Consider the following 20,413-nt stretch of genomic DNA (forward strand, 5'->3'; position numbering starts at 1 on the left):
TATAGAGGAGGGACTACCTAATACCTTCAGGCCATCATCTCTGGTTTTCATTTATTTTTATTTTAGGCACCATGGCTTACAATAATGGTAGGGTTTTCTGTAAGAAACATTCCAACCCCACACCTTTCACCAGCGTGTCAGTCACCCGTTCCCCTCTCCTTATGGGTAAAGAGATTCTGATGGCCTAAGACTGCAGCCGCTCTGTGACGGCACTGACATTCCACGGAGCCTCGGTGGGTCGGGAGCTTGGCTGGCTGTGTGCGGCGAGCAGGGCCCGGGCACCTTCCCTACCTGTTGCATGTGGCCAAGCACATTCTTCCTGCTGTCGAAAATGCCCTTCCCCTCCTCGGAGTACAGATTGAAAATGAAGTCCGTGGTATAGTTCTCATTGCACTTCTCATTCCTGCCAGGGAAAGACCAAAAGCCTGTGACTCTGATTCTCTCTCCCTCCCTCCACCCACTTCCTGCCTCTGAAGGCTTTGTTCTCCCCACTTTCAAATTTGCATATTTTTTTGCTTTCTGGGCCACACCCAGCAATGTTCAGGGTTACACCTGGCTCTGCCCTCAGGAATTACTCCTGGAAGTGTTCAGGGGATCCTATGGGATGCTGGGGTCGAACCCAGATTAGCCATGTGCCCAGCAAATGCCCTCCGCTCTACTATTGCTCCAGGCTCTGTTCTCCTCTTTTCTATGTCCTCCCATGATTCAAATTTGTTCCCTGTGTAGCCACAGATTTGTTAGAGTACCCCAATCATGGCTAGAGCTAAGATGTTCCGATTGCTTCTCCTCACTTAGGAACAAACTGTTGGTGAGTACCTTAATACCAAGCCCCTTTTCACAGTTGTCTTCATCTTTTGCACCAGATGTTCAACATTCGCCTGAAAATAAAACAGTAAGTAAATTCTGAAATGGTAAACTCCAGCTGGGAAGAGACACAGTTGTGCAATTGCATAGATTTCTTCCCCACCAGGCCTTTCCAGGAGGGACGGGGACACGGAAAACTATTGGCTATAGTCTGGGGCCTGAACTATGCCTAATTCCTTTAAGAAATTTAGAGTAGACTGAAAGGTAAAAAGAAAATGCAAATAAGACAAGAACTGGAAGGGGGACAGTAAGAACAGTTGTGGTACTTATCAATTTCAGTACCTTCCACTCCCTCCCAACCTCTCTTCTGGGGTTGCTGATTCCATTTCCCTCCGTCCCAAGTGTCCGTGTGAAAATGGGTTGCTTGTCTGTACAACAGGGACTCACCCGGAACCAGTTCCTTCATTTATTTGGGTTTTTGTTTTGTTTTTTGTTTTTTGCTTTTTGGGTCACACCCGGCGATGCTCAGGGGTCACTCCTGGCTCTGCACTCAGGAATTACTCCTGGCGGTGCTTAGGGAGCCATATGGGATGCTGGGAATCAAACCCAGGTTGACTGCGTGCAAGGCAAATTTCCTACCCGCTGTGTTATCGCTCTAGCCCCCTTATTTGGGTTTTGAGTTGGGGGTGAAGGGGACTCCAGGAGTGGAGGGGGGACTCCCCCACCCCCACTGACAAGGGTTGGCTAAATTCTTGGATTAGAGGCTTCCCTTAGCCTGACTCCCCTCATTTCTGTTGCACCTTTTTCTACCAGCACACTAGGATCTTGCAAAAGAAGTATCATATAGTCTCTCTATGAGACAAGAACCAGAGCTCCATCCCAGAAGGAAAAAAAAGTATCCCCTTCAAAAATGGAACAATAGGACAGGAGAGCTAATACAATGTTGACTCGCATGCAGCAGACCCACAGACCCTGGTGCTCCATGGTCTCCAGACCATCGCTAGGATGCAGCCCTGCAGGATTCCAAGCACTGTCAGGGTGGCCTAAGTCATCCCTGGACCACAGGGCCCAAGCACTGAACCGCTGGCCCAGTTGGCAGAAAATTAAACCACCTACTCACTAGTTTCTTATATATGAGATAATAGCTCCCCTGCGTGCCATGTCAAAAACTAAAATGCAAGGGCTGGAGTGTTTGCCTTGCACTCAGCCGATCTGGGTTTGACACCGGCACCACATATGGTGCCTGAACACTGCCAGGAGTGATTCCAAAGTACAAAACTAGGAGTAAGCCCTGAGCGCCCCTGGGTGTGGCCCAAGAAAAGAGGGAGGGAAAGGAGGGAGGGAGGGAAAGGGCTTAGCCATAACTCTTTCAAGTGCTACGGTAGCTGTGTTCACAATGGGAGGTTATACTGGAGACTGCCTGCTTGCTGTTCTTCCTAGTCTTGAAGAAGAATCAACTGTTGTTGCTTTGAGCTGTCAGGACACACGGGTGAGGAAAACTACCTAGTAGGCACTTGATGTTCATCTACCTGCAGGTCCCGAATGGTGAAGGGCTCCTCAAAGATGTAAGCAGCATCAGCACCGGCTGCCAATCCTGCCATGGTGGCGAGGTAGCCACAGTAGCCTCCCATGGTCTCAATGATAAATACCCGACGCTTGGTGCCTGCCGCTGACTGCTTGATGCGGTCACAGGTCTGCAAAGACAACGAGATCAAGGTTAAAAAACAGGGTCAGGATTCTTGTTACTTTCACGAACCCTGTATTAACCCAACTGCCCAGACCTACAGGGTACCTATACTTCATCAGGCCCTTGCTTTGAGGTACACTGGGCAATCTGCCAACACAGCTGCAAAACTCTTCTCCAGTGAAGGAGGTTGCCCCTGACCATTCTGTTGAATTAGGGAAATTAGGATATAGGAGCTCTGAAAGGAAAAAAGTAAACAGTATACAGAATACAGATGCAGTTCTTGGTTAGGGAAATGCATGAGGAAGAAAAAGAATACTGCTTTTGGTTTTGGGTTTTGTTTTTTGGGTAAATAAGAGTCTTTTAAGTATCTGAACTTGAAGAAACATTTTCAAACATCATTTGGTTGGGGGGGGAAGTTGATTACTTTTTAGTCATCCATTTCAAGGTTTATAACGGGCAGTGGTGGGGCTCTCACCGTGCAGATGGTATTGAGAGCTGTGTCAGCCCCAATGCTGAAGTCTGAGCCAGGGACATTGTTCGACACTGTAGCAGGAATGACCACGAAGGGGATACAGAGCTCATCAAACTGCGTCCGGCCCTCCATCAGCTCCAAGCCGCCTGTGTAAGCCTGGTAAAGGGCAGTGGAGACAGGAGTGAGACGAGAAGAGGAAAGGTAAGGGGAGAGGAGACGAGAGAGCACTCACCTCAAAGCCCCCGATGATGATGAGGCCCTGGATGTTGAACTTGGTGATGTTGGCACTGATCTGCTCCATGTTCTTCTTGGGCAGAGTCCTAGAAGAAAGGGGAGCATGGGGCGCAGGACGGGCAATGATGCGATGGGTTGGGAAAGAGCAAAATGGAGGGTGAGAGAAGTTGGTGAGAAGGCTCTTGCCGCTTTCATGACGTGTTCCCCTGTCCTTACCCCGCCTCTCACTCTAGTCCAAGAATACAAAGCGGGCTCTAAATTGTTAGGACGGCCACAAGGTGTCTGGGTGGGCATGTCTGCCCCCACCAAAGTGAGTGTCAGCTGGGAATAGAGAATTCACACAACCAAAGCAGGAAGGGCACACCCTGATGGATCAAACAGGTGCCCACAGTCCACGGGGCAGTTTTATGGACCGCTGGGGAGGAGGTGCTGCTGGAAAGCCACTGACCTCTTAGTTCCAAGTTTAGAGCCACCTTGGCCAGTCCAGCCCCCGACATAGCTCCAGCCAGCCTCCTCAATCTGTGGGGAAAGATCGCACAGGTCAGCTGGTGGCTGAAGCACCAGGAAGCTAATGTGGATGATGCCACTTCTTGCTTCCACCACATTTACAACCCTCCTGATCTCAAGAGGAACACTAAGCATGTTTTCACCCTCCTCGGTGAGTTTCTTTCACATGGGCTGTTCATCTATCACTATTAAGCACTACTATCCCAGGAACTATACGAAAGTTTGGGAGAGAATTAAGTGACATGTTGCAAAGGGAAAACTGCAGTGGTGTCTGTCTTGTTTCACTGCCTTCTCTATTTATCTTTTAAAAAATTAATTAATTAATTTAGGTTTTTTGGGTCATACCAAGTGATGCTCAGAAGTTACTTCTTATAGAATAACATCACATGAGGCTGACACCCAAGGACGGTAGATACAAGGGCCAGGAGGATTACCCCATAGCTGGAAGCCTGCTTCATGAGCAGAGGGGAGAAGGCAGATGGAATAGAGAAGGGATCACTAAGAAAATGATGGCTGGAGGAACCAGTTGGGATGGGAGATGCGTGCCAAAAGTAGATAATGGACCAAACATGATGACCTCTCAGTGTCTGTGTTGCAAGCTATAATGCCCAAAAGTAGAGAGTATGGGGAATATTGTCTGCCATGGAGGCCGAGGGAGGGTGGGAAAGGGGGGGTATACTGGGGATACTGGTGGTGGGGAATGTGCACTGGTGGAGGGATGGGTGTTTGATCATTGTGTGACTGTAACCCAAACATGAAAGCGTTTAACTATCTCATGGTGATTCAATAAAATTTTTTTTTTAAAAAAGAAGTTACTCCTGGCTCTGCACTCAGGAATTACTCAGTGCTCTGGGGACCATAAGGAATTCCAGGATTGAATCTGAGTTGGTTGTGTGCAGGCCCACTGTACCATCGCTCCGGTTCCAGCTTTATCTATTCTGCTCAGACTCTGAGAGGGAAGACAGAGTAGAAAGGGGCTCAGGAAGGAAAGAGAGTGAGCAGGTTCACCCCTACTCCACTTATTCTCCCATCACTGCTCCCTGGCCCTGGCGCAACTGCTCGCCTTCCTTCCAGGTCGCATACCTGCCCCTTGGCCAGGCCCTCGAAGCCGTCATGCACGACCAGCACTCGGTTGCCCTGGATGAGGCCGATCCTCACAGTGGAGCGGACGGCGGCGTTCATTCCTGCAGCCGGGGCCCCCACGTTCATCACGGCCACAGTGTGTGACGCGACCTGTAGAGGAAGGAAAGACAGAAGCCCAGAGGGGAGGGGGCAGGCTAATAAGGAGAGCTAAATGCTGGGTCCCTCGAAGGTTCTAGGACCAGGAGAGCACAGCATTTTCCCAGGCAATGCCGGCATAGTTGTCCCTTCATAGAATGGAAGCAAAATTCTTTGTCACAAGTCAAAACATACACCCAATCCCAGATATCATTCCATAAGGAGCAAGAGAATTTCCAAAGCAGAAGTTCCCAAAGTATGTCCTTAAGCCATGTGCCTCATCATCTATCTAGGGCGGCTGTAAACTCTACATAGCACTGGCCCCTGGCGATAAATCCCAATCCCGAGAGACACAGAATATTCATCTTTAATAAGTAACCCAGACACTTCATATAGACAAGAAATACTAAAATAACTATTCCCCCAGGGAGAGTGGCTGGAGTACACTGGATTATCCCCACATTGCCCCAGAGGAAAGAACACATATGCTGCCCCTTTCCCTCTTTCCCGTTCCCTGCAACCTGTCTTCTCAGTCCTGAATTAGATCTAGGTCTTGGGTTCCAGACAGCGAGAGAATACTAAGAATACTGGACTGGTAGCTGGGGTGGCTAAGAGAAAATTATCTTAGTAGAGTCAAGAACTCAGCACTGAAAATTAGACTGGGTGCAAGAAGTTGACAAAGGCTATAGAGAGTATCAACTTAGAGCACTTCATAAAGGCTAGGAGAGGTAAAGAGTCAAGGAAAGAGAGCAACTTGCTAGTACCTTAGATACTGGAGGTCTGACGTGAGCCAGGAGCTTGTATACCTCCCAGTTGTTCATGAAGCTCCTGTACAAAGCAAAGCGAGAGGGGGATGTCTTCAGGCCATTTCCCATGACCAGCAGCCAAAAGGATCTGAAGTCTTGTTCCACCATGGAGTTCACAGGGCACACCTCCGGGGACATAACCGGGGCTTAGCAGGAGGGGACAGCTAAGGGGACGGCAAGAGATTCCACTGATACATCAAACACTCTGCAAGCCCTCTCCTCAAAGACACAAGTGACTACCCCTTGCCTAGAGAGAAACTTCTCTCACTGGGGTCCTCTCCTGGAAATAACATTACCAAGAGCAAACAGGAGAAGCCATCGTTGGAGGGAACCAACCCCCCGGGCCACCTCACAGTTAAAGTCTCTTCAGGAAGAAACTACTGCAGAGGTTGTTCTCCAAGAAGAGCAAGAGGCAGAAGCTCAAATTTGGGGTTTGGAAAGAGGGGGAATTTGGGCTTCATTTCAGCGTCTGAGTTCTATAGCTCGAGGCTTCTAGTCATTTCCTCACCGGCCTCTCAGTTTCATGGCCTCATCAAATTTCTTCTCATCCATGGCCTTGGTGACGTCTTTGGTCTGAGGGAGGAACAGAGCAAGAATCATGACTCTAGGGTTCTGAAGGGTGTGACATCCATCCTCTTGTAATTCTGTTCATATTCAGGCTTCTGACTGGGTCCTGTCTGCCCTCGACCCTCACATTTTGCTTGCCCCCAAAATTTGCACAGAAGGAGAAGTTTTGCTGTTTTGACTCAACTCCTTGAGTAATGTGCAGGAAAAGAAAAGGGCTGATTTCAATGTTTTTTTTAATTAGAATAAGGGCAGAGTGGGGTAATGTACACAGCCAAAATAGCATCTTCCTCCATTCCACACTCAAGATCAGCCTCAAAGAAGCCTCCACACAAATGAGTGGAAGAGGACAGTCGGGCAGATAACCCAGTTAAAAGAAAGGCTATCCATGACATGTGCTTCCTAGGTGAATTCTGCATTGAGCCAGTGCTTTAGCGATATAGTTACTGTATCTCTAAAAGCCATATAGTTCCAAGCAAGAATGGAGTTTATTTGTTTTTTTTTTTTTAGCTATACCCTTTTTAACTAAGTCTCGGTGTACTGATCTATAAAATATCTCTAACAGAAATGGGAGGCTATAGCCTACTTAGTATTAAGACCTAATTTCTCATAATATCTGTCTAAATGCTTTCATCATAGCACTGTAGCACTGTTGTCCCACTGTTCATCAATTTGCTTTAGCAGGCACCAGTAATGTCTCCATTGTGAGACTTGTTGTTACTGTTTTTGGCATATCAAATACGCCAGGGGAGCTTGCCAGGCTCTGCTGTGTGGGCGGGATACTCTCGGTAGCTTGCCGGGCTCTCCGAGAAGGACGGGGGAATCAAACCCTGGTCAGCTGCATGCAAAGCAAACGCACTACCCGCTGTGCTATCGCTCCAATCCTGGACTAGAGCAATAGCTTTCATCATATCTTTCAAATATTTCATCAAGTTATTGAGACTCCCAAGTCTCAGAAAGAAACACGCCAGGACATGAGTAGCAAGCTGTGAAAATTCAGACCCGACCCCCAGCTCCTAGCCACAGTGTTCACTCAGCGGTATCAAGGGTTAGAGGCAATGTTTCCTGAGCACTCCACACATCCAGGGACTGCATCAGACCCTTTGCCTAGCTTCTCTCCAATTCTTTGAATAATACTCAAGTTCAGAGAAACATGTTGAAGGAAGAAACTGAGAGGTATGTGCTTTCCATCAGACCTTAATAGTATTCCCCTGCTTTAAAGTAAGTTTAATGAAATTATTGCCTTTCTCTTCCAAGAAAGATATGATGAAAGCATTTAGACAGATATGAGAAATTAGGTCTTAATACTAAGTAGGGTATAGCCTCCCATTTTTTTTAGAGATATTTAATACATCAGTACACTGAGACTTAATTAAAAGAGTACAGGTAAAAAAAATAATAATAAAAAATAAAACAAAGAGGGTACAGCTTTGCAAAGCACTTTTCCCTCTCTCCCATGAGTCTATGCCTACACCATGTTGCCTTTCCATCTGCTCTTGTCACTGAACACATGGAAACTGGTCTTATGCCTTCACACTTCCACTCCAATAAACAGGTGCTTAGGGCTCAAGGCTGATAGGAAGGGAGGCTGGGGTCAGTACTTACCACCTGGACACATTCCATTAGGGGGAGGCGCACAGCCTGGTTACCAGAGAGGCTCACCACACAGGCTGGAGTGTCTGGGGTTCCTTCTAAAAGAGCCATCACCGCTTCCACACCCATCCTGCTACCCTGCAGAAGCCGGGGAACAAAGAGTCTGATTCAGACCTCCCAGGATACTCAGGGCTCTTTCCAAGTCACAGGGTTGAGTTCTACATTTGACTGCAGCCAAGAACTTAGTTTTTGTTTCCTACCCAATTTTTATCTAAAGCTTGATTTTTTTTTTTTTTTGGTCTTTTGGCCATCACTACCTCAAGGATTCTAGCTGGTTCCAGAGAAACATGTCCTCTATAATGATCAAGGAGACAAGTTTGTCATACAATTTCCTTCTTATTGATAAAATAAGAAGAATCCCGTCTCTCCCTTCCAATGAAAGTAGGACAAGATGATTCAAAGTGCTAAGGTTGAATTTCAATCATTTCACTACTCAAAACTCTAAGATATTAAGCCCACCATTTGGACCAATACGTATTTTCCCAACATTCTTTAACATGAGAGCTCAAGGGGATAAAATTGGAGCAGAGGTCATTGTAGCCCAGAGGCTCAAGACTGGGGGGCAGGTTCCAACGATGGTTAAGTCCCTGTCCTGGTGGAATGTCGTCCTCCCAGTAGAACAGCAAGCTGATGGTTCAAAAAAGCTATGGTCACAGAGCCCCAGGATTTACCAAGATTCGGTCAAAAGCTGATGGTGTTCCGCCCCGCTGCACGTGTCCCAGGACAGTGACCCGTGTGTCATATCCAAGACGCTTTACCACCAGCTGAAAGGATCAAGAGAAGGACACAGAACACACACACACACACACACACACACACAGTTAATAAGTAGAGACTTAGATAAACCATGGATGACACAGTCTCTTATAATGATTCTTCAATTGGGAAAAAACAAAGGGTACCAATACAGAGAACTAAAGGGAAACTCAAATCACTACTTAATGGGGTTTATGATTAGACAGAGTATTATAGGGCTCTTTGGTTTCATTCATACTAACATTCTTGATGTCTTCTGAGGTGATCGGTTTCCCATTTTTGTCAATGGCACCCTCAGCAACGATGATGATGTTCAGACGAGAACCACGGGTCCTTGTCTGGTCAAAAGGAAGAGAAAAATGGTCAGTGGAATTAAACTGATGGTAAGGAAATGGGTTATCAGTGGAGCAGAGAAAAACTGCACTAATTAATTGGGAGCTCAGGGTTCACCCCTGACTCTGCACTCAGGGATCACTCTGGCAGTGTTCAAAGGACCATATGTGGTGCCAGGAATTGAATCTGGGTTGGCTGACTGCCATGGAAGCACTCTCCCTGCTGTACAATCACTCTGGCCTGGGAAGGCTTATTTTCAAGGATAAAGTAAAGTACCTCACTGAGCCGACGACAAAGATGTTCCTCCCAGTCATCATCTGGTGGACATTCAGGAATAAAAACCCAGTCAGCTCCACAGGAGAGAGAGGTGACAAGAGCCAGGTAGCTGAGATGAGAAACAGAAGCATTACCCAAGACGCTAACCAACAGTCTCACCCATATCCAACCAGTTCCTGTAGTCTCCATAGAAGGGCCAGAGAGTCCTCCGTTTTAGTCTTGAAGAATAAGAGCATGCTAAGATGGCTTCTCAGTGTCTGTCAAGAGCACCGATTAATGCTCACCTGTACCTATGCACAGACACACCTTTATACACGACTGCAGTGTCTAAGGGAGGAGGAATGGAGACTGAGAAAGGGAGCTGTACCAAGAGGAGCACATCTCCAAGAGATCTAAAACCTGATACAGGGGACCCTTGGGACGCTCGAGGGAAGAGAAAGAGCTACTGCAGGTCCAGGGAATAAGTGAGTCTACATGGGGATCTTACCCACAGTGCCGGCCCATAACTTCCAACACAAACGTCCTCTGGTGGCTGTAAGAAACACACAAAGGAGTTACACTCAAGAGTCCGACTGGCTTGGTTCAAGCCTCCACCCACTCTCTGGGGGATGAATTTTCGTTGTGAGGCCTTCCAAGAGCAGGAAGACCACCCTTAGAGAAAAGACCACTTTTCTCTAAGGGTGACCTTTCTTCACTGACTAAACCATGGTAAGAAGCTTGCCACAAAGGGGGGAGAAGGAGCGCGGTTAGGACAGAGAAGGGACAATGACAATGATAGGTGGAAATGATCACTCAGGACAAAAACTGAGTCCTGAAAGGAGACAGTGATATGCATGATACCCTTCCAAAAGGGACCAGTGTTGCAAACGACCATGCCTAAAAGAAAAAGAGGAGAGAGAGAGAAAAGAAAAGTACCTCCCATAGAGGCAGGCCGGGGGACAGGGGTTAAGGGAAACCGGGGACATCAGCATGACTGAAACCCCTTTGTATCAACAGCTTTGTAACTGTGTATCTCACGGCAATTCAATTTGAAAAAAAAAATTTTAAGGTGCATATGCTGCTGCCCAAGCCCATGTGCTGCCTGTGCCATGTGTTGCCCGAGCACATGCAGTGGCCAAGCACACGGCATCCACATCTCCCCATGTGAGGTGTGGACTTTCAGACTTTCATTATCTACTACTGGGATATGTACTGGGGCCCCTTCTCCACTCTGGGCAAGCCGATGTTCTTTCTCGAATGTCTTATTCTCTCTCTCTCTCTCTCTCCCTTTCTCTCTCTCTCTTCTTTCTCTCTCTCCCTCTCCTCTTTCTCTCTCTCCCCCTCTCTCCCTCCCTCTCTTTCTCTCACCTCTCTCTCTCTCCCTCTTTCTCTCCCTCCCTCTTTCTCTTTCTTCCTCCTCTCCCTCTCTCTTCTCTCTCTCCTCTCTCCCTCTCTCTCCTTATCTCTCTCTCTCCTCTCTCTCTCTCCTTCCCCCCGCAACTTCCTCAAAAAGTTCCAAATATTTTTATGTTAAAAAAACCAAGAAAGCATAGCAGCTGGGGCCAGAGAGGTAGTTCAACACATTGAGCACATCTTATGCTTGCAGGAGGCCCAGTTTCTATCTGAGCACTGCCAGGAACTACCCGGAGCACTAAGCCCAATAAATAGCCCCTGAATACCACAGGGTGTGGCCCAAAATTAAGAATAGTAACAACAACAACAATAATAATAATAAAAACAGCAGTAAAAGGAAAACAAAATAAAAAAGAGAGGACTGGACTTGCCTAGAATCTTTTAGGAGTGCCCTGACATCAACTATCACCCTTTCTTCCTCTAGTCCTCCTACAGCGCCTCCCACAGTCCCCTAATCTCCAAGCAGTTGTGTTAAACTCCTCCGCACAGTTGCCACAGTATGGTTGGAAAGCACAGCTGAGGTTTGCGGCCCCCTGGATTTGTCTTGGTCTGGGCACTAATCAGTATTAAAAGGCAATAATAGGGGACTGGAGCAATAGCACAGCGGGTAGGGTGTTTGCCTTGCACGCGGCCGACCCGGGTTCGATTCCCAGCATCCCATATGGTCCCCCGAACACCACCAGGAGTAATAACCTCTGTGCATTGCTGAGTGTGACCCAAAAAGTGAAAGAAAAAAGAAAAGGCAACAATAGGACATGACAGGTAGTAAAGACCTCAGGGACACATGTTTGAACAGTGGGCTAGACAGTGGCAAGAGGCGAATCTTGATGTTTTTAGAAAGCCGTACACTTTTCAGGCTAAAAGGTAAAAAATACTGCTTCCAGAAGACTGGTGATTATATAGTTAAATAGTTGTGCTGACTTTGCTGTTGCTAGCTATATTTTATGGGGACTGGAATGACAGCACAGCGGGTAGGGTGTTTGCTTGCATGCAGTCAACCTAGGTTCGATTCCTCCATCCCTCTCGGAGAGCCTGGCAAACTACCAAGAGTATCCCTCCCGGCAGAGCCTGGCAAGCTACTCGTGGCATATTCTATATGCCTAAAACAGTAACAACAAGTCTCACAATAGAGATGTTACTGGTGCCTGCTTGAGCAAAGCGATGAGCAACGGGATGACAGTGATACAGTGAGAGTGATACAGTTAATGCAGATAAACTATTCAAACATTTACTCTTCTTGGACCCTAGTCTTGAGCCTGCCCCAGACGCCATCCCCTTACACTGCCTCCCCAGAAGTCTACCTCTGAGCAGTAGTAGTAATAGCATCAACAATCTCTATGATCCGGTGCAGGGCTGAGTCTGTGCCAATGGTCATATCAGTGCCACAAAAGTCATTGTCAATCGAGCCAACCAGGCCCACGATGTTCAGGTAGCTGGACTTCTTGGCCTCCTCAGCTGTGATCTTACCTGACAATAGGAAACAAACCAAAAGCCACTGGGTAAGGTATTGGCACACCCAGAGAACAAATCACTGTGACAGCAAGAACTGTGGCCAATGGTAATTAAAAGCAGTGACAGGAAGAGGATGTAGAAGGTCACCTATTTCAGGGCAGTCCTGCCCACCATCCAAGTAGACCACCACGTCGACTCACACACCGCCCTGCTCCACCAACTCTTGACTACATCTCCCGGGAGAAGCATGTTAAGCAGCTAAGCCTGATGGAAATGCTGGAAACCCCAGAGTGCCCGTGGGGGGCAGGTGAGCTGATACCCAGCAGCAGCCGCTCCCCACCCCTACAGCCACGCCACGGGCTCGACTCTCCCACTCCTCAAATAGTCTCTGCAGAGACACCAAGCTCGGAATAATTTCAGGTACCAGCCCCCGGAATGAGATCTCTAGGTGGTTTTGAAATCTAAATGGGTGGCCTCTCCCCAACGCCACGTACTCCCAGTAGCCCGGCAGTCCAGCCCAACACGCCCATCTGCTGCCTTGCAGACTCTTTGGCCCAGACCATAGATCTGGAAATGTCTGGACCCTGTGGCCACATACATGGTGGCATGACACTTCCTGAAGCAACAAAATGCTTAATAAAATGTGCCTTCTTAGCGCGTCAGTCTCATAATCTCAAAATGATTAATAAATTCTTAGACCAGGCCTTACCAGTCCTGCAATCTGACAATGTTCACATAAATTTAATTTCAAGATCTAGTGAGACTGATATTGCAACTTGTTAACTCATCAGTTTTAATCCTAGAATTGTATCAACAGTTGCTGCTTTTTCCCTACATTAAAATAATTTTTTTTTTTTTTTACCAGTCACCTATTTGGGATTTAGGTAACAATTTTCTCCAGTGAGAAATAGGGGGTGGGGATGGGGTATATTTGCTACACAAATGAATAGAGATGAGAATAAGGTCTTACCCGATTTCTGTAGGTCGCCCAACAAGCCACTCCACTCAGAACGGAAGGTGTCCGCCCCAGTGAGGCTACCATCGCCCCCGATGACACACAGGTTGGTGATCCCACGCTTCACCAAGTTGTGGGCAGCGCGGAGTCTTCCTTCTCGCTCCCGGAAGTCCTTGCATCGGGCACTTCCAATGACAGTGCCTCCCTTTGGGGAAGAGGCAGAAGTCAGCTTCTCAAATGGCACAGCCAACTTTGGGTTCAACATGCTAAGAATGTTCCTCTGTTTAACACTGCGAGGTTGAGATAACCATGAAGTTTCTTGAGAATTTCTTAGTATACTAAGAATTATTGCCCTTTCTGAAGAAAAAAGGAATGATGCTGGCTGAGGTATCAAAGGGTCATTCTTAGTTGGCTATATCTACACCTTAGGTTCCTAAAATCAAGTCATTTTATTAAAGGCTGTGTCATTAAGATGATTGTCCTTGAAGAGAATAAGGAAATGCATAAATATCTATAGGCTTTTGAAATGATCTCCATGTTTTACAAGTGTAAGAAGAAGCAATCACTCAGTCTTTAAAAGAATCTTCCTAGAGAGTAAAAGGGAATGCGCCTGCCACAGAGGTGGTGGGGGGAGGGGGGAGGGATACTGGGAACATTGGTGGTGGAGAATGGGCACTGGTGGAGGGATGGGTACTCGATCATTGTATGACTTAAATGTAAGCACGAAAGTTTGTAAGTCTGTAACTGTACCTCACGGTGATTCACTAAAATATAAAAAAATTTTAAAAAATAAAAATAAAAAAATAAAAGAATCTTCCTAGGTGCCCTACTATTACTGGATTACATCCAGATTATTACTAGGAGTTCATCACAATGTGCCTAGGAGTAATTTTCCTCCTTATGCTGTAATTTTTCATTGTAACAGGGTACTGCCAATCATTTCTCCTTTGCTTCTTAGGATCAATGATGTTAGTGGAAGGAGTACTCATAAAAAAAAAAATGCTCTGAAAAAAAAAAAAAACATTTAAATTCTCAGGAGCTTATAAACTTGAGAGGGTTTTCACAAATCAAAAAAGCTCCTGGCATCCATAATTCTGAGAGTAAAGACAAAATTTTTTTAGTTCATTCTCAGATCTCTTTATGACAAGTATCATCATCTGCACAGAAAATTACTTAGCATTACATACTAAATTTCTTTCCACAGACTTTTAGGGCACTGAGATGAAGAACGGAGACACAGCTGTTAATTTGTAGACTTTTTCAGTAAACCAGAAATGGGTATAAAATGATTTAAGAGAACGTAGTGAAAAAGACTGTGAATGTAATCAGGATAACGTGGAAAAGCTCTCTTGGTTCCTCCCTTTCTAAGTGGTCTAGTTCAGGGCACAGCATCACCATCACGAGAACTGGCAGATTTCAGCTGTGCTTCTGGCTCTGGTTCCAGTCGTCTGGTAAGGTTATTTTCAGGGCAGACCTTCCCTGTGACCCCAGAACAGGACGTGTTATATGCCAGTTTCCCAAATCCTGTCGTGACCTTTCTATAGAACAAACAGTTCTGTGATCCCATCCTCACCACCCCCCCTCCCACTTCAGGAAACCATGATGATGTTTGCTTTCAAAGGATAGACATAGCCCCCCTCTTGTCACTGAATCATTTTTCATCCTAAAACATCACAGAGAATTTGAGAAACCATGAGCCCAAACTAGAATAGGGTTAGGCAGAACAAAAACGGGACACGAGCCTTTTGAAACTTACCAGCTGAAGCATCATGGAAACGCTCTCCCATGTGGCTTCCCTGATGTTATCTCCACCATCCACCAGGCCTTGATAACCCTGTGAGACACAACAGACCATTCAGTTTCTGCCAGGCTTCCCCCTAAACTCCAAGGATTAAGACGGGTTCCCTGGGAATAGGCTCTCTGAGAATCAGCTCCTGCTGGGGCTGGAGCAATAGCACTGTGGGTAGGGCGTTTGCCTTGCACATGGCTGACCCAGGTTCAATTCCCAGCATCCCATATGGTCCCCTGAGCACCACCAGGGGTGATCCCTGAGCACCACCAGGGGTGATTCCTGAATGCAGAGCCAGGAGTAACCCCTGTGCATCGCCGGCTGTGACCCAAAGAACAACAACAAAAAAAGAATCAGCTCCTGTTGTCACTGATTTCTGGATGCATGTGAGACTATCATATTTAGCATAGTATAAGAAAGAAGAATGCAATTTTTTTTCAGTCTCTTTTACAGATGATCCCAATGTTGTCCTTCCAAAATTTAACCTTAACTCCTCTTGTTTTTGGTTCATTCTATTTCCTCAATCCATTTCCCAAGAAAACTAGATAACAGATAGTTTTGATAAGAATAGAAGTAAATGAAATGGGGATGTTGGAGGGAAGAAGGAACAGAAATGTGACTTGGAAAAATAAAGAGACTCTTAAAAGTTGAGAAGAAAGGCAGATAGACCACTTAGTACAAACAGGCAAAGCGAGAACAGAGATGGGAACCAAAACACCTCACAAAATTGGGTGACCCATAGAAATAAAGTGAGAGTTTCCCCATCTTCAGGCTCTATCTCTGGATATACTTAATCCCCTGTGAAATAAACTTCCGGGGTCTTTTATTTCTGTTTGAGGGGGCTCATGGCTATTTCTTCTCTAAACAAAAGTATGAGGACCTGCTGGGCATGTTCCTGGGTGCCACCGTCATTCCTGGAGTCAGAGTGACATGTGAGGTGTGATCCGTGGAAACAGTGATCCAAAACAAACCAGACAGAGATTTATTAGAGGAGGTAAGGGCTGGGATGGGGACCGGGGGAGGGTCTGGGGCAGGAAACAGGATCAGAGAAAACTGAGATTGACAGAAAGAAATCAGAGAAAACCAACCTCATGAACAAAGAAGACGCGGGCTCCAGTAAAGATACCAACTCGAACCACAGCCCTGACAGCAGCATTCATACCTGCAAGAGGGGAAGAAGTCAGGGAGAGGATACTACTGGGAAAAGCAAGATAGGAGGCAGCCTCTCCTAGGGTTTATTTCTTAATCTAGACTACCACTTTCATCTAAGTCTGCGGGCCTCCCCACTAACACTGAATTACTACACTCAATGCTGAAGCTCCAAATAATCCCTTTTATCTCTCCTTCACACACACACACACACACACACACACACACAAATTCTGCCTTTCCCAAATTTTCTAGTCATAATTCTGTGGAGAACAATAATTTGGAATGCTTAATATGCTAAGAGACTGTCACACATACACATCTTATCACTGAATTCTCTTCACAACCCAGGAATGACCTTTAGTTTACAGTCGGGAAACTTAAGTTTATATAGAACATGGTTGGGGCCAGAGAGATAATACAGAGGGCACCTACCCTGCATGAGTCTGATCTGGGTTCAATCCCTGGCATCCCATATGTACTCCAGCACCACCAGGAGTAATTCCTGAGTGCAGAGTCAGGAGTAACCCCTGAGCATCGCTGGGCAGAGCCCAATACTCTCCCCCCACCCACGAAAGATTGAGAGAAAGAGAGAGAGAGAGAGAGAGAGAGAGAGAGAGAGCATGAGGGTGCAAGGTAAGTCAGTCAGAAAAGGAACAGATAATGGAATTATCTCTCTCATATGTGGGATATAAAGAAGCATAGTAAGGGACTAACTAATGATCAAAAGCAACAAACCTAAGAACTGGTCTATGGAACTGAGTTTACCAAGAGTAGGGGTGGGGTAGGGAAAGGGGAATGAATGAAAGGGGACCCTGAGACATTGATGGAGGGAAGCAGATACTTTGGGGGAAGATGTGGTGCTGGGACATTGTATGCATTAAATCCTATCAATAGTACTATAAATCCTGAGATTTAAACCTGAAAACTTTGTAACTTTCCACATGGTGACTCAATAAAAAAAAAAAAAATAGTACTATAAATCACAAAGCTTCAAATTAAAAACTAATAAACTAAAGCTCTTAGGAAGCTCAGATTTTAATCCAGGCCCTAACATACCTAAACCAACACAATTGAGCTTTATGCTGTACCCTCCTGATTTCAATGACATTCCAGATTTTTCTCAATTTTGGCACTAAATCTAGACATACTAGCTTTGGTAGGCTTTTCAAGACAACACAACTCGCTCAGGTTCAGTGATCCAGTAAGTCACAGTTCATTTAGGATTGTGCCCAGGACTGGTCATGGAATCTCCCAGCCTCCACATACAGAGATTTTGTGTGTCATTCAGCTGGTGGCACTACAATGTGCATTGCCACACTGCCCGAAGAGGCTGTGAACATGGCGCAAGCAGAGTCAGTGGGGGCAAGAGGCTCTCACTGCCTTCTGATTTCTACCTTGATCCTATACATAAAACAATCACTTAAAATTTATGCTACAAATTATTGTTTCCATGAGGAGAAACAATTAAAACTTAAAACAGGAAGGGAAAGTGATTCTCCCTTTAAACTCAGTTCTACAGGTCAGTTTTTAGGTTTTGTTGCTTTTTTTAATTTGTTAGTCCCTTCCTATGCCTCTTTATATGCCATATATGACACAGATAATTCTATCACTCCTCTCAGTAGCTTCTTGACAACAAGAACTGTCTCTCCCAAGAGCAATATACAAGGTGACGAGGTGGCCGAGTGGTTAAGGCGATGGACTGCCAAGAGCAATATAGAGAAACATCCTGTCACAACATACCACACATGGTGAGTGCTGCAAATATTTCTATATCAAAAATAATGTCATGAATATTGTGCTAAGCACAATTTCATTGACAACATATTGGAGATATTCCTGGTAACCCAACCTGGTAACCCTAACCATATCTTGTCATATAAGACAGGGTCTATGGTGATACTCAAGAACTTTTACAATCAAAAAGGGATAATTGCAACTGAATCATTTTAGCTACTCTTTTGAAGGATATACTGTGTTGCAATCTAATATTTATTCACATAGTCCTTAACCATGACTGAAGAAATATTATACCAGTAAGCAGGAAAAAAGCCAGCAATTAAAAAACTTAAAGTATCAGACTAAAATCTAAAATATATTAGGGCCAGAGAGCTAGCATAAAAGGTAAGGTGTTAGCTTTGCAGGAGACCTAGGTTTGATTACATATGATCCTCCAGGCTCCGCCAAGGAGAAATCCTGGACGGAGAGCTAAAAGTGAGCCCGGAGCAGAAATTGTGAAAGGGGAAAAAAAAAAAAAAGGAAAACATATTATTGTATAATCCAAAGTTCTCTGGAATGAAACAGACTGGAACCAAAAAGACCAGACTGTCTGGTTATTTTATATTTTATTTGTTGCTGTTATTGCTTTACAGGCTGTCAAAGGTTGGTCTACACAGTTAAATGCTCCAAATTAAACGGAAGATTCATTCACTCAAAGAATAAATACTTTTTGTTTAACAAAACAAATACCTGTCATGTTCCTGGCACTGTATGAAGCACTAGAAATACAGCAGAGAATAGTAGAGACTCTAAGATATAAAGAAATGGTAATGGTCTTCAACATTTATAAAGAGCATTTTCTAACAGGATTACAAAATGAATAAAGAGAAAGCACTATGTGAACAGGGAGACAAAGCATCTAAGCTTGGAGGAGGAAGTCAGGGAAAGTGATTCAGAAAAGAAAACCATGACCTTAAGACTTAAAGAAGAATTTGCTTTTGTTTATTTATTATTTAAAATGCTAGGGACTGAAACCAGAGGTCACAACTTACTTTTAAATCTTTTTTGTGGGTCAGAATGATAGTACAGCAGGTAGGGCATTTGCCTTGCATGCAGCTGACCTGGGTTGGATCCCCAGCACCCCATAAGGTCCCCCAAGCACCACCAGGAGTAATTCCTAAGTGCTGAGCCAAAAGCTATTCCTGAGCATTGCTGGGTGTGACCCAAAAAGGGAAAAAAAACCTCTGTAAAAAATCTCTTTTGGGGGGCTGGAGCAATAGCACAGCAGGTAGGGCGCTTGCCTTGTAGGCGGCTGACCCGGGTTCGATTCCCAGCATCCCATATGGTCCCCTGAATACCGCCAGGAGTGATTCCTGAATGCAGAGCCAGGAGTAACCCCTGTGCATCGCCAGGTGTGACCCCAAAAGCAAAAAAAAAAAACAAAAAAACAAAAAAAAACCTCTTTTGAATAATTTAGGGAGTGTTCCAGGTGAAGGAAATACACAAGTAAAAACAAGTAAAAGTCAGTGTTATAAAATAATCTTGGTGATCAACAGACCTATGGAAAGGTCTTCACCACCACTAAAAATTAGGGAAATGCAAATTACAAAGACAATGAGATAGGACCCCACACCAGTATTGGAGGGTCCCAAACTTACTTGGCTTATTACTCCCTTTTCAGAAAAAAAAAAATTTTTTTTGTTTGTGTTTTACTCAATGCCTGTGGAAATCTATCTTTTTTAAGCGACTAAACAGAATGCATCCCCTAATTGTACCCAAGGTCTCTACTACCCCAGATCATTCCAATGTACCCACTGAGAGGTAGTATCAACACTTTAGAAAAAAGCTGACCTTTGTCAAAAAGTACAGAAACAGACCAGAGAGCGAGTACAGGGGGTAAGGCACTTGCCTCGCACATGATCACCCCAGTTTAATCCTCGACACTGCACAGATCCCCAAGACACAGTCAGGAGTGACTCCTGAGCACAGAGCCAGGAGAAAGCCCTGAGCACCGCCAAACGTTGGGGTAGGGGGTGGAGACTGGGAGAGATATATAAATATATATGTATAAATTTTAAGTTTGAAGACCCACTTTGCACCCCTGTATAACTGTGCCACAAACCACGACTTCCCCAGAATACATAGAATGGGATACAGGGAATAGTTATATTGGGAGTCCCATAAATTCTTTTGGCTCTCCTGAGTAATCTCACTGCCTGTTCTGGCTGCAGGCTCTCAATGGCTGCTCCATGTTCCCTAAATAGTCCACTTCAGCGGCTGACTTATTAGAAGCACCATGAAGGGTAAGATTACAGGCACCACCGCAGGAGTATTCTGGGGATAGGCAGGAGGGGCTCTGGCCAACATCAGAACCACGTACTTCACAGGCTCCAGTTACAGCCTGTTGGGAAGAGGATTTGGGAAGAGCTAAAGATGATGGGCTTCTATGAGGCAGAAAAAAAATGGACTTGGTCACTGCTTTTATGAAAGCAGGGGCTAATAAAGTTCTTTGTATCATGATTGGACTTTGAATAAGATTTTTTAAATTATTAGATTCTAACACGAGGTACACATATTTGATGAATATGTAATTAGAAACTAGAAATCCTAATTTAGCAATCCAGAGGAAAAATAGGATCCCTATTCA

At 45.3% G+C, this 20,413-nt stretch overlaps 1 protein-coding gene across 2 annotated transcripts in view; it reads right to left on the reverse strand.

Moving 5' to 3' along the window:
• PFKM (phosphofructokinase, muscle) overlaps positions 1-20,413 on the reverse strand; it is a 28,366-nt gene that overhangs the window by 1,672 nt on the left and 6,281 nt on the right. For both annotated transcript variants that reach the window (XM_004610425.2, XM_055144138.1), the window contains exons 3-20: positions 15,987-16,060; positions 14,866-14,943; positions 13,125-13,314; positions 12,004-12,169; positions 9,798-9,842; positions 9,311-9,419; positions 8,944-9,039; positions 8,617-8,709; positions 7,898-8,023; positions 6,237-6,301; positions 5,687-5,750; positions 4,788-4,937; positions 3,646-3,716; positions 3,196-3,283; positions 2,967-3,119; positions 2,334-2,498; positions 817-878; positions 292-403 (exon numbers count right to left, since the gene is read on the reverse strand). In XM_004610425.2, coding sequence (XP_004610482.1) covers positions 292-403; positions 817-878; positions 2,334-2,498; positions 2,967-3,119; positions 3,196-3,283; positions 3,646-3,716; positions 4,788-4,937; positions 5,687-5,750; positions 6,237-6,301; positions 7,898-8,023; positions 8,617-8,709; positions 8,944-9,039; positions 9,311-9,419; positions 9,798-9,842; positions 12,004-12,169; positions 13,125-13,314; positions 14,866-14,943; positions 15,987-16,060 — 1,907 coding nt within the window. The remainder of the gene's footprint in view (positions 1-291; positions 404-816; positions 879-2,333; positions 2,499-2,966; positions 3,120-3,195; positions 3,284-3,645; positions 3,717-4,787; positions 4,938-5,686; positions 5,751-6,236; positions 6,302-7,897; positions 8,024-8,616; positions 8,710-8,943; positions 9,040-9,310; positions 9,420-9,797; positions 9,843-12,003; positions 12,170-13,124; positions 13,315-14,865; positions 14,944-15,986; positions 16,061-20,413) is intronic.

This window comes from Sorex araneus, chromosome 6 (assembly GCF_027595985.1).
Source record: "Sorex araneus isolate mSorAra2 chromosome 6, mSorAra2.pri, whole genome shotgun sequence".
NCBI classification, from domain to species: domain Eukaryota; kingdom Metazoa; phylum Chordata; class Mammalia; order Eulipotyphla; family Soricidae; genus Sorex; species Sorex araneus.